Raw genomic sequence first — 14,364 nt, 5'->3', positions numbered from 1 at the left:
CGCAGCTGTCAAACGAGAAGTCCGTCACGTACGACAACTGTGTAATCGGAAGTGGAAATTCCCATACAAAATTACAACTTTCAGTTTTATTCATTATTTCGGCTGTTACTTTGGGTTTTTCCTAATTTTTTTTCCCCCCTAAACCATTCCTGTAATTAGGCGAACAAAAAAAATCATTCAAATCAGTCGAGCCGTTTTCTAGTTTTAGCGGCAATTGATTTTTATATAGAGAGATTACTTCAACATCAGTTTACTTTTGCTTTAAATTTGGTTTTGGAAGACAATTATTTGAGTGTAATGCTTTGCTCTTTCCATAATTTTTATATTTTGTGTCAGTGTCCCCTAATATGTTTTAATTATCTAGCATATAGGTTAAAATGTATTTAATTTATCATGAAAACATATATTCAAAAGGATTAAAGTGACATTAACGTAGATTTGATCGCTTTAGTTGATGAGAAAGTTGAAATTTAATTGCGTTTTTGGGACGAGACCTCTTTGGTATTTGGGGCCTCTTTGGTAAACGGCAATACTTACAATCATATAAGAATGACGATTCGTTATCGTCTGAAGTTAATGTTTTTTTTGGGCTGAGCGCTGTCCCAGAGAGTTCATCTTGAATGCTTTTAGAACGATGTCTTAACCAAAAATAAGAACATGAGAATAAACTGTCCGCTTTCCCTAAAATACCGCGTTTAATTTGAACGCTCCGTGCATATATGTGTACCTGGACGGGGGCCCAATTGATGGCGTTCCAAAACCGCGGGATCTTTTTGGAAAACGAGAGGATGTCATCGCGAAACTTCTAATTCACGCTCACTTGATCAACACTATCATTTTTGAGCAATGAATATTTTTGGTCAATATTTTAGATTTTCAATAGCGCATAAACCGTATTGTGTTGTACAGGTATGTTGTGAAATGGTTAACATGCTTAGGATGAATTTACCGCCCAAAAAAATAAATTTCTGTACTTTTACAAAATATTTATTTGCAAATCAGTTTCCAAGAAATAGTTACCTAAAAGAAGGATATTGTAACTTTGTTCAACACATGGTTATGGTTATTTTTGCATATATGAAAAATAAATTTTGCGATATAACTGAATATTTCTTTTATGTGGGTAAAAAAAACAGAGAAAACACACATGCTATTGTTTTAATTCATTAATACTTATTTTAATTGTGGATTAATAACATGATCGAACGATTTATTTCAACTGTAGGTACAACGAGGCGTGTCCGGAATGTAGGCCTAAGTATCGTTTGGTCATTAAAAATAATGAACTCATGAAAAAAGTTTTTATTGGAAGTTTTAGTTTACAAAATAGCTAAATCACATTTTCTCATAGTCTCCATTCAGCTCTAAGCACTTCTCGCAACGCTCTACTAGTTTATTTAATCCCTCTGCGTAGAAGTTCGCCGCTAGGAAATGGAACGGTCGCCTCGGCCATAGGCATCATGGACTCGAATACGCAATGCGTGTAGCTTATGTACAGGCGCTCAGTGAACACCGAAATAAGTTCAAGCAAACTCCATACTCGGCTCAAGTAATGATGGCTGCAGTTTTAGACGTTATAAAGTCTGATAAATAGATGAACGCCGGCTGCACGCACGAAAAATTGTCACGTTCCGCCTGAGCCGAGCGTGCAATAACCGGCCAACCACCGTGCGAGAAAATCTTCTATAATTTCAAACAAGTTAAGGCGGACTTTTTAACTAATTGTTCGTGATTATATTTAAACAAATTATTTAAATTAAATTTGCAAAAACTGTAAAATTATTTGAAAATTAAAAAGTATGCAATTTTTCATCAATGTTTTCTTATGACGTTATGACGTAAAATTATCGTCCGTAAACCGACTTAACAAAAACCTCCTTTTTTTTGGGACGAAAAGGGCATCATTTTTGTTGATTTAATGAAACGTGAGTCAACAATTACAGAAAAATTTACAAAATTACGATTGTCAACTGGTTTAATTTCCAGAGGGGTTAAATAAAATGGTAGAGCATTGCGAAAAGTGCTTGGAACGGAATGCAGACTATGAGAAAATGTTACGTAGATATGTAGTAAACTAAAACTTTCGACAAAACTTTTTTTTTTAATGAGTTTATATTTTTTAAATGACCGAACGGTACTTACTTTCCGGACACGCCTCGTACAATAAAGTAATAAACATAATGATACCAGTAGTCAACCTGTCCAATCATGATTCGAAGACAATATTATGACTCGGAACTTCAGTACCGTCGAACTCGCGACCTGCGATATTTGTCACTCTGACGTCACACAGATCACAGCGTTGGTGCGCTCCGAGACAGTGAGGACTTCGGTTCGGATCCCGGTCGGAGCAGGACGTTTTCATTGTCCACACCGGGAAAAAATCATCTGTAGAGGAGAAGGTGCAAAAACGGGCTACCACTTTTATTTTTTTACCTACAGATTTACCTGCTCACTAAAATGAATTATTTTAGTGTCAGTTACTTCTAAAACATTCCTGAAAGTGATATCAATGTTCAAAATGCAAATTAACAGTTTTATTTATCCAAAACCACATGTTTATACAAAGAGGTAAAAAGGTTAGTTTTTCAGTGGTGGTCCAAATATGGGCTACTCCTAAAGAAAGAAGAAATAATCACATAAAAAATTTAAAAAAAACACAATTTTTTCAGAAACTCTATTAACTACTGTCTTTAAACCACTAAAAATTTTAATTAAAAATAAAAGCACATTTTTCATTTTTATTACTTGCAGAAGTCACAGATGTATATGTCTTTTTCCATTCCAGCACAATCAGAATGTGCCCAATCTTCACAATTGTAGCACTGAATCCACACTTCCCCTCTAACGTCATCTGAAAAGAGTCCATCACAGAAAATACATGCTGCATTGTCGTCGCCAGGTTTATCCCCCAGAGGAACCGCTAGCTGGTCATCACCACTGTTGTCATCAATTGGAGGGTACCTGTGGTCTTCTTCCGAGTCCGACACATCTTGTTGAGCTTTCCTCTTTGACCTTTTGGGTTGGCTTGTTGCTTTTGACTTCTTTCTCTTTGCTTGAGCACTTGTTTCCACGTTCACAATTTTTCGACTGTTGTTCAAGGCTGCACGCTCCACACTTTTCTTCAGTTCTTCTTTGTAGGGAGATCCAGTTATGATGCAAGTCTTTGCACTCTTACGACTTCGATTGCTCTTTTTCTTTGCGACAATGGGAATCGGAGCTACTTCATATGGACTAACCTGTTTGGATGTTGAAGCTTGAGGGTTTGGTTGTTTATCCGGGGTGCTAAAAAGTTGATGCTTATTTATTGATCGTTGATCCACTTTTTGTGTAGTGGAAGGGTCAGGAAAATTGACAGAAATTGCCGCAGAAAGTGATGGGCTGCAAGTTTTATCAGCTTCCTGTGCAGCAGCCAAAAATTCACTGTCTGAGAAAATATGCTTATCAAGAGGGTATATCCCCGTTGCTCTGAAACCATTCACAGCAATCTCTCCAGTCTGAACTTTCAGGTAGGCTTTGCCAAAGAGCTCCATTGTGTCATTTGGTGTGACAGGGCGGTTAGAATGCCTTAACCATTTTCTAATTTCCTCACTGTAGTGAGCCTTCAATGGACCCATGAAACTCTTGTCCAGTGGTTGGAGTTTATGAGTTGAGTGAGGAGGGAGACACACAATGGTCACAAAGTTAGCCCTTGCCAAGTCAATTACTTCAATATTTCGCACATGGCTGTAATGGCCATCCAATACAAGAAGCACAGGGGATTGTTCAGTTGGTTTAGTGCGTTCAATAAATAAAGACAGCCATTCGGTGAACAGATGAGTTTGCACCCAGCCAGATGGGTGGGCCCTTCCAATAGTCCCAGGAGGAGCACCTTTCATAAGCGTTGTGGCCATATTCACCCTTGGGAAAATCACATATGGAGGAATGAAAATCCCAGAAGCACTGATGCAAGCAATAACTGTGATGGTGCTACCTCTTTCAGCAGATGTCAAGGCAGCCACTTGTTTTTTACCTTTTCTTGAAATGACTGAAGGATTTTTACTCTGAACTATTGTCAAACCGGTTTCATCAACATTGAAAACTCTGTCTGGGGGAAACTTAAATTTGTCATAGAGCTCTTCCAACATATTGAAGAAGGCTTCAACATTTTCTCGGTTGAAGCCAAGGGCTCTAGCAAATGAGGTCCCACATGGTTTTCGTAGAGATAAACGATCTCTGTGTCTTTTCATGAACAAATCAAGCCATGACCTACCAGCTTCCTCAGAATCTTTCCAGGGTGTTTCCAGGCCATTCCGAATGGCTAATTCAGAAGCCAGACGCCTCAAATCTTTAAGAGTGCATCCAAAAAAATGTTTCTCCATGTCGAGCAAGTAATCCACAATCTCAAGTTCCAACTCTTCCCCTAATAATGTTTTCCTGCCCAGCTTGACTTGAGCAGCTTGGGCGGGCTCAACATCAATTTTTTTACTCAAAGTTTGGAGAGTAGTTCTAGGAACATTAAAAATTTTACTTGCCTTCAAAGTTCCCATCTTGCATTCACGAACAGCTATGATGGCTTCCTCCATGTTGTGTGCATCCCATTTCAACCTCACATTCTTTTTTTCATATTTGTCCTTCGTTCTGGGCATCCTAAAAACAGATTTAAAAAAAAATTAAAAAAGTTAATTCTTCTACTTTGTGCTATAAATTGATTGTAACAAAACATCTTTTAAAACACAGATTTGTCTATATTTGCTCAGAATCGAAGTTAATATTCTTATATTAATTCAAGTCAATATTTTTTTGCCTTCGAATTCATTTAAAATTTTCGACTGCATGGTCTAAAAACGGGCTAACATTGTTGGTCCAAAAACGGGCTAGCCTGATTTTAGACCATCAATGATAGCCCGTTTTTAGACCATCCACTACTTCAAGTTGGCATTACTGGCAGCCATTAAAAAACAAACATATCAAGCACAGCAGCTGCTCTACAAGAAGCTTAGATCATCTACTTTCAGATGAGGTTGAATTAATATACCTAACTGAATAATTAAGAAAAAGAGAAATTTAAATTCACCTACCTTGAAAAGTTTGGAGTTCCTCAACAGTAGGTTTTTTGATTAAACAATTCGCTACAAACCACGTGGGCCAAGGGCCGCGGCCATTTGCTCACTACTGTTTTCCCGCTTCTTACTGTTTCTTTTAGTGCCATTCCCGCGCATGCGCACAACTCTCTTCCCCCACTTTCAGCATGTAGCCTGTATTTAGACCCTAGCCCGTTTTTGGACCTTCTCCTCCTACTTTTACAGAAGATTCCTCTGAAAAACCAGTTGCCAAGAAATACTACAAGAAAGATATTGTAACTGTGTACAACACATGGCTATGGTTATTTTGGATATATATAATACTTATTGACGTGACAACGTTTAATAAATCGATGAACGCCAGCTGCACGCACGTAAAAGTGTCCCGTTACGCACATTGTCCCGTTACGCTCATTGTAGGCTTGCGCCGCATCTATCTCTCTTCCACTCTATTGGAACAACCATCCATTTGACTTTTTCGAGGCACATTAAACTTGAAACACTCCCATTCGTTTCCTACTTTTCCTATCATCGTCCTATCCTTAACAGAATAACACAGATTGGAAGAAGTTAAATAGCAAATATGTATAAAAGTTATAGTTAAAATAATCTCTTCGTTAAAGTAATAAATATATTTGAATTAATGTGAAGCGTCAGGATCGTAGCTTCATTCGAAAACCGCGCGTCTGCGCGGGCGTCGGCACGTCGCCCCCTCCTTCCTTCCCCCTCCTGGTGTGTGCTTGCTTGCTCCTCGCCTCCCCTCCTCCGGGCGGCGCATGCGCGCTGCACCGAACCTATGCCTTAAATACGGCTGTAAAGCCTTAATTCGGTCTTGTTTGTCTTGTCTCGTCTAGCTTGTCTGGTCTCGTCTTAGTCTCTTTCGAGAGCTCGAGTAGCTTTGTAATCCAGCATGTAGTCAGTTAGGCTTAAATTTGTACGACGTGTGCGAGCGACCTCGGGGGAAAGAAAATGTAAGTTTGGAGTGAGGCGGTGGCCCTTGCCATAATGTAATGTTTTTTTTGGCCTAATTAAAATACGTAATTAATGTTGATTACTGTTGTTATGAAGCAAATACCGTTCCTCAACCCTTGCCATTCTATGGCCTCCCACCCCGCCTCTTTGCTTATAGGCATTTCAAATGAGTGCCAATAAAAGTAATTTATCAATTAAATTGTATATTTCATTTCACTCCTTTTTATCCATACAAAATAGTGATAATTCAATAAAAAAGATTCAATTTTATTCACAAAAGTATGCAATCATTTCATCGTTGTTTTGTTTGTCACGTTAAACTATCGTCCGTAAACCGACTTTACAGACAACCAATTTTTTCGAGATAACAAGGAATATTTCATACAAAAATAGAGTATAAATTTATATTTTAAATGATGTTTCAATAAACATAATTTTTTTAAACTGTGGAAAATATAATCGAATATTCTACAATTGGACTATCTTTACTTTACTTTTTAATGTGCGCAGTTAATACTGGAAAGCTATTCAGGGTTCAGTTTCCAAATAACTTAAACTATTGTAGGTAAATACTTAGGTAAGATTTCAAACCCAGTACTACTGCGAACACAGTTTTGTAGTGATACGGTTTTTTTTATTTAAATGTTGATATTTACAGATATTTGTAATTTAACATTAAAATTTTTGTTCCATTTACAAAATAATTAATTCACAGTGTACCGGGGAAAAGTTAATTGTTGTTGAAAATTTTTACAAATTATCATAAAACAATTTTTATCTCCACAATTTATTCACCAGGTTGAACAATTCAAACATATTTTGTGGAAGCCACAAAACTGGTTGTTTTCAAACGCGTTTGTCAGATGCATGCTGTTCCCGAATACCTTTCTTTAGCGCAAAAATAATAAAAATTTCGAGTTTCCTTTTCTGAAAGGACTAGTCGCTCGCGTCCCTTCATGCATCCTTGCACCCCTTCAGGGATTTGTGGCGCTATGTTATAGCAAAAATGTTGCTTAGTTCTCCACAACCTTTCAAGTTTATTTATCTGCTCTATTTTTTGACGGGATAACGTATTATAAATCGATGAATGCCGGCTGCACGCACGAAAAAGCATGACTCATTGTCACGTTCCGCCTGAGCCGAGCGTGCAGAAACCGACCAATCACCGTGCGAGAAAATCTTCTATAATATCAAACAGGTTAAGGCGGGCTTTTTAAATCAGCAATTTAAACAATTTTATTTATTTTTCCAATTTTGTCATTTAAAATTAATAATTTATTGATATTGATTTGATTTCAGTTTATTTCTATAGCTAATTGTTCGTGATATATTTAAACAAATTATTTAAATTAAATTTGCAAAAACTGTAAATAATTTTTGAAAATTAAAAAGTATGCAATTTGTCATCAATCTTTTTATGACATTATCACGTAAAATTATCGTCCGTAAACCGACTTTACAGACAACCTCTTTTTTTTTGTAAATGCAGAATAAATATTCATGTAAAATTACAGATATTTGTACATTTACATGAAAACAACTGTTTCACTATAAAATAGTGTTCGCAGTAATTCTGGCTTTGGATTCTCCAATAATTAAAGTTATTTGTAAACCGATCCCTGATTAGTTTTCCGGTATTAATTGTGCACATTAATAAACACAGAAAAACAAAATAAAGTCAAAATATTGAGCATTCGAATATGTTTTCCGTGATTAATATATATATATATATCTTAATATATATATATATATATTTATTTATTTATTTATATATATAAAGATATATATATTTATATTTATATATATGGCTGACTCAAACATCAATTAAACTATAAAATTTTGTGCCATTATTCGTAAGAAATACTAAGTATTATCTCTAAAAACATGTTTCATATGTGCAAAAATAACAATAGCCATGTGTTTTACAAAGTTGCAATATTTTTACTGTAGTACTAAAAACTATTTCTTGGCAACTGGTTTGTTAAAATATCTTTTGTAAAAGTACTGATTTTTTTTTTCTGTGTGCAGCCTTGGATTTTGTGGCTCCTCTGGTTAAAGCTAAAAGATAAAGGACACATCCTTGCTTATTGGAAACAGTAAGTTTGTAAGCCATTTCTCATTACGTCTGCTGGTATTAAAAGTATATCTTGAAAATTGCAACCGAACAAAACTTATTCAGTTGAAGTAACACACAATGCTGGGGACACTGTTGTGTGCTTGACGTTAGATATTCGTCATAGTGTAACCGCCTAATTTTTTAAAGAATTTTTTTGGGAAATGTGTTGTCATGTGTGATTGAAACCAAACTAAACGCTGAAGAGAGAAAATTCTTTATTTAACGAAAAACAAACTGCTACAAAACATTTTTTTTTTTTTTGCTTTATCGAATTCAAAATACATGTTGAGTCATTAGTAGTAGCGGGAATAATTCGCAGGTTCAGTGAACGGGGAGATAAGACTCCGTTTTTCTTCCTTAAACTGTGGCCGAAAATGCGAGGAGTGCCTCAAGTTGGTAACTCGTGATTCGACACTTATCCAGTGGAAGGAAATATTTACTGGCGCAGTGCTTTCGTACGGACTGTAGACAAACCACAAATGCAACATGACCTACCGGTTTCAACCTGTTGCGAAATGAAACCGCCCAATTTTTCAGGCCTCTGGTCACTGGCGAGTCTGCAGCTCGTGTTCATGGGGCCACGGGCTTCATTCCAAAGTGGTTAACAGTTCCCGCTCCAAGTGAGTTACTGAGTGAGTCTGCGTACAAAATTAGACACTGGAACCCGTCTTGTTATAAAAAAGCATACTGTGTTCTTCGTGCTGCCGTCGTGGTATTTTACAGATTACCTGTTTGGTTTCATCGCTGGATTCATCTGTGTGTCTCTGTGTCCACTATGTCCGTCTGTGCTGTAATTCAACGTAAATATCAATGCTGTATACGCCTGTAACATTGGACACCAAATGATATTGGTTTTTCTCTGTGTGTGTTGACGTATTCAACTGTTCTATCCAGAGTATACCAGAAATGGCGTATGTCCATGAAATAATTTCAACCTGATTTATTTTGAATTCTGATCCATCCTTCCTAATAACCAATATGTTTTCGGAAACGACTCCAAGTAAATGTTGGGAATTATTTTTTACCACAGGCCATGTGCGATTAATTTTTCAATTTCTTCGGTTGTTTTTTTAACTTTTTGACAAGACTTGGAGCAAAAGGAGTAATTAACAATCAATGTTGGGGAAATTACTTGGTACATTCCTCTTTTGATATTTTTCTAGTTAATTTTCTAATCTCCAGGGGAACTGGTCAGTTTTTGGTGTCAAGCTATTTCCCAGCACCTAAAAAGAGGCTCATGGTGTTGTTGTAAGGAAAATGCTATCTGGTACGGTCTTTTATGCACGGATTTTGAGAGTTTGACCCGAGTAACCGAGGAACTGTGGGAATGAAATCCTACCAGAAGGACAGTTTTTTTTTTTCAGTTGGTCTTCTCGCATCGTTGATACACCTCTGATATCGAGAAATGATCTTTGTCAGTGATTCCTAAACTTTTTCAGCTGGCAACCCACCTTTCCTTATAGGAAGGAATACCTCCACGGTCTATCGGTCCATGGTGGAGTAAAAAAACCTTATTTGTATCGTATCCCTTCCTTGTGTATATATAATTTACCATCTAATATTGCAAATATATACATATATATATGCTTTTTTTAGATACCGATTGATTATTGATAGACAAATTGTGTTCTAATTTGAAAATGGTTGACAAAATATAAGCACTTTGTAGCAAAACAGTTATTTATTTAACAATAGATATGTGTTTGCACACAATTCGATTTGTTTCGATTTTTCTTATCTTTTCTGATGGTTTATTCGATGGTTTCTGATAGTTTTAGGATCGTGTCGCGACCCACCTGTAACCCTTCCGCGACCCACTAGTGGGTCGCGACCCACCGTTTGGGAACCACTGATCTACGTAGTTGGTTTCCTAGACTCATTACGAGGAAAAAAAATCGTTTAAAAATATGTAATCAGAATGATACGATATTAAATGCAAGCCCAGCTACGATTAATATATTTTTTTTAGTTGTTAAACGTACGCCTGGTTGTTAATCCTCGTAGCTCGTGTTGTTTGAAAGCTGACCAACTCAGACGGTGCGAACGGACGCTCTGCCCCTCGCTCTGGGCGGGCGGATGTTCTCGGGCCGGGTAGTAGCAGGGGCGCGCGGCAGCGCCGCCTTATGCAGACGCGACTCTCGAAATACCCGGTCGCCTGGACCCGCCCCCACCACCTGCCACCGCCCCCCGCCTACACTTCGTATACTCCTTAACTCCCCCTACACACCCACCGGCCTTCCTATACTCCCCTCCTCCTCGTTTCCGCGGCCTACCTGCACGGGACAACGTTAGGGTGCCTCCCATTTCAGGTCAAGATTTCATATTTACAGTAATTACAGATAAACTTGTAGACACTTTAAATTGTTTAACTTTTGCGAAATAAAAATATATATACAGCGCATTCTTTGTGCATAATTAGCTGCCAAAGGTACATTTTTAACGTTTTTGGGTTGTACAAATAAGAAGAATTTAATTTATTGCAGAACTGAAACTTTTTATGTTTAACTGCAATGCCTCTGGCTACTTCAAGAAATGGTTTGAATTTCTTTCAGAAAATATTATTTAATTTTACCTGGCAGTTCAAAATTCTCAAATTTGTTACGATTCTGACAGCCAAGAAACATGAAATGAGATTCTGTGATAGAAATGCGAACCATATCACGAAGTAGCCAGTGGCATTGTAGTTAAACCTATAAAGTTTCAGTTCTGCAATAAATTAAATTCTCCTTATTTGTACGACCCAAAACGTTAAAAATGTAACTTTTGCAGCTAATTATGCAAAAAGTATGCGCTGTATATATTTTTCATTTCGTGAAAGTTAAACAATTAAAAAAGTCTCAAAGTTAATGAGTGGTTAATATAAATATAAAATCATGACCTGAAATGGGAGGCACCCTCTTAAGGCCCCCGACCACCCGGGCACACACACACGGTGCGCAGAGCTTCAGGGAAAACAACGCGATTCCAAAACTACTCGCGATATCCGAGTGGGGTCTGCTTACGAAAAGCATTTAAGAGTTCGCTGAGGGCCGAAAAGTACTTTTGATTTCGGATTAAGTTTTTAAACTTTATTTTTATAGCAGTTAAAATGGCTAAAACGCATGTTTTCAGAGTAATGTTTATGCGTAAAACAACCGGCACAGATTCTTGAAAGCACTTAAGGGACTTGCATGACACCTTTATCTAAATTTCTCCGCCATGTAATGTTACGGTCCCCGCTCAGATCTGGGAAGACTGCGCGCCAGTCCAGAGGAGACACCGCGCTAGAAGCACCAGCGAGCGTCGCGCTTGTCATCCCGCCTCGCTAACACACATACACCCCTGACGAGGCGGGCCCTTTTAATGTTCTACTCGTTCACAAAAGATTTCCCTGGTGACCAGATGCCAACGAGTAGTTCGTGACGCTGCAAGAAAGATGTCGTAACTTTTGAACAGCACATGTCCATGGTCATTTTTTACTCATTTGAAATACGTGCATTTATTACGAAAAATTGGCTCATAATTTTGTATTTTAATAGATGATTCAATCAAGCGTGATTTTTTTAAAACCCCCATGGTAAAGATAATTGAATATTAAACAATTTTACCTTATTTTGTTTTACTGTGCTTAGTAATGTGTGCAGTTAACACTGGAAAGCTATTCAGGGAACGGTTTCCAAATAACCTTAACTATTGCATGTACTGAGACAACACAAAGCTTGAATGCCCAGTATTACTGCAAACACTATTTTGTAGTGATACAGTTGCTTTCATGTAACTTTATAAATATCTGTAAATTCACAAGATTATTTTCTTCTATTTAATATATATATATGTGTGTGTGTGTGTGTGTGTGTGTATGTATATAGTGTGGGGCTAGGCAGTGGCGAACGCAGCTCCGAAAATTGGACAGGGCCAGTCACCGAAGACAAGCTGGTGCTATGAAATACTTCCCAGTTGAATGAAAAGTCTGAAATTAAAAAAATAATAATAAATAAATAAAGTAACATTCCCTTAAACGGCTATTTTTAAAACATAATGAAAACCATGTTTTAATCTGGATTTTTAATTACTACCTACTATGTTTAAAATTATTATCCGCAGTTCAGTAGCACTAAAATAAACATGTAATATAATACATTTTCGCAAGAAAAAAATTTCAGAGTTCAGGTGCAGACTGAAATAGATTACCTTTATTTACCTCCGCCCCTCTCACCCAAGAATTGCTTCCACCCCCACCCCCCTCCCTCAAACCCAAGAAGTGCTTAAAAACAAGATTTTCTATTAAATTAAATGCTATGCTAAAACAGATTTATGTTTTTTTTTAAATATTAACTGGTATAAAAAATATTTTTGACAAAAGTGGTTGAAACAAGGATTGCGTCTTTAAGTTACGTCCTTTTAGAAGAAAAAAGTTGTAATATTATATAATTCTCTTGAGAAAATACAACATTTAGTTACGTTATTATTATTATTATTATTATTATTATTATTATTATTATTATTATTTTGCATTATGAAGTTGAGTCTAAAATATTTGCACTAAATGGAGCACACCAAAACAAAGCCATCACTGATGACTAGAGACCGGAAAAATTCGCGAATTCATTTCGTGATAGGCTAAAATACAAATCGTTATACCTCAGTGCTGCCTCTGCTATTGGCTCACAACTCACCTGGATGACTCTGGGCCAATGAGAAACACCCAACCAAAGCTTTATCGAATCACAGGCTGCTACGCTGGAACGTCTCACAAGACAGCAGCCAATCAGTGGGTGGCATTTGACTGTGTGTAGGTAGAACTATGGAGTTCATCCTATAGGTCATTGAACCCGCGAATTTTTCCGGTCCCTACTAATGACAGAAATCATGCATTTTTAAAGAAGATAAAATACCCCTTAAAATGCGCACTGAAAACTGAGGATGGTACACGCTTTAGCTCTCCGACCAGACAGTAAGAACATAAACACTAAGAGACAAATACCCGACCAATTTTTTTTTTTTTTGTGTTTGATGACACGGTTGTGCTTTAAGTTACGCTGGCAGTTGTTTTAATTTAGCTGTTAATTCAATATTTTCATTTGCGTGTACAACACGTACTAGCTAATCCGTACGGGTCAATTTCCGTCTGCGTGCTGTTGCAGAAACTCTGTTCCGTTAGACCAGTCTCCGGTAGTGTTGTGGTGTCATTGTGGGACGGGTCTTGCTGCTGGAAGGCCGGCTAATGAAGCCGCAGCAACTCCAGGGAAGAGTGCGGGTAGGCTCAGGCGCTGTGGTCTGTGTGGCAGGAGCTGCTGAAGTACTCCTCGGCGCTCGGCGAAGACACAGAGGACCTGCAGAAGGCGCTGGAGTTGATGCTGGCAGTGCCCCACCGGGCCGACGACATCAAGTTCACGAGCAGCATCGAGGGCTACCACGGCAACATACACAAGCTCGGCCGGCTCCTGCGCCACGTGAGTAGCACTGCAGCAGCAGCAGCAGTAGTAGCAGTGAGTGTTGTAGTAGCAGTAGTAGTAGCAGCAGTAGTAGAAGTAGCAGTAGCATCAGCAGTAGTAATAGTAGCAATAGTAGTACTGCAGTAGTATAAGTAGCAGCAGTAGTAGCAGTGAGTGTTGTAGTACTGAAGCAACATTAGTAGCAGCAGTAGTAGAAGCAGTAGTAGCAGTAGTAGTAGAAATAGTAGCAGTAGTAGAAGTATCAGCAGTAGCAGTAGCATCAGCAGTAGTAGTACTGCAGTAGCAGTAGCAGTAGTAGTATCAGAAGCAGCAGCAGTAGCAGTAGTAGTACTGCAGCAGCAGTAGCAGTAGTATCAGTAGTAGCAGCAGTAGCAGTAGTAGTAGTACTGCAGCTGTAGTATTAGCAGTAGTAGCAGTAGTCGCATCAGTAGCATAACACCGAAATCCAACGCAAAACATGAAACGAAATAATTCACCTAAAATTATCTTATTTAGGTAGATTTTAAAAAAAATTGACATAGTTTTTCGTTTCATGGTTCATAGACCACAAAAACCAACGTCATATCCAAAGTTTATATATTTATTTATCCAGCGGTAGATACAGATATGGACACGATAATTACAATAACTACGTACAAAATCACTTCCGAACTGATACGTAAATTGTAGTAATGAATTTGTTGGTGCAGTTCGTTAAAAGGCAAAATCCGATGGAAGGGGTATAAACGGGGAAGATTTATTTAAAAACAGATCAATTACAATAACTCTCTTAGTAATA

General features: G+C 37.7%; 1 protein-coding gene across 8 annotated transcripts in view; it reads left to right on the top strand.

Moving 5' to 3' along the window:
- The window catches only part of LOC134539976 (obscurin), a 570,520-nt gene that overhangs the window by 313,314 nt on the left and 242,842 nt on the right, over positions 1 to 14,364 (top strand). For all 8 annotated transcript variants that reach the window (XM_063382379.1, XM_063382380.1, XM_063382377.1 and 5 more), the window contains one exon: positions 13,419 to 13,583. In XM_063382379.1, the coding sequence (XP_063238449.1) occupies positions 13,419 to 13,583 (165 nt within the window). The remainder of the gene's footprint in view (positions 1 to 13,418; positions 13,584 to 14,364) is intronic.

Source organism: Bacillus rossius, chromosome 16 (assembly GCF_032445375.1).
Source record: "Bacillus rossius redtenbacheri isolate Brsri chromosome 16, Brsri_v3, whole genome shotgun sequence".
NCBI classification, from domain to species: Eukaryota; Metazoa; Arthropoda; class Insecta; order Phasmatodea; family Bacillidae; genus Bacillus; species Bacillus rossius.
This window is presented reverse-complemented; position numbering and strand designations above follow the sequence as displayed.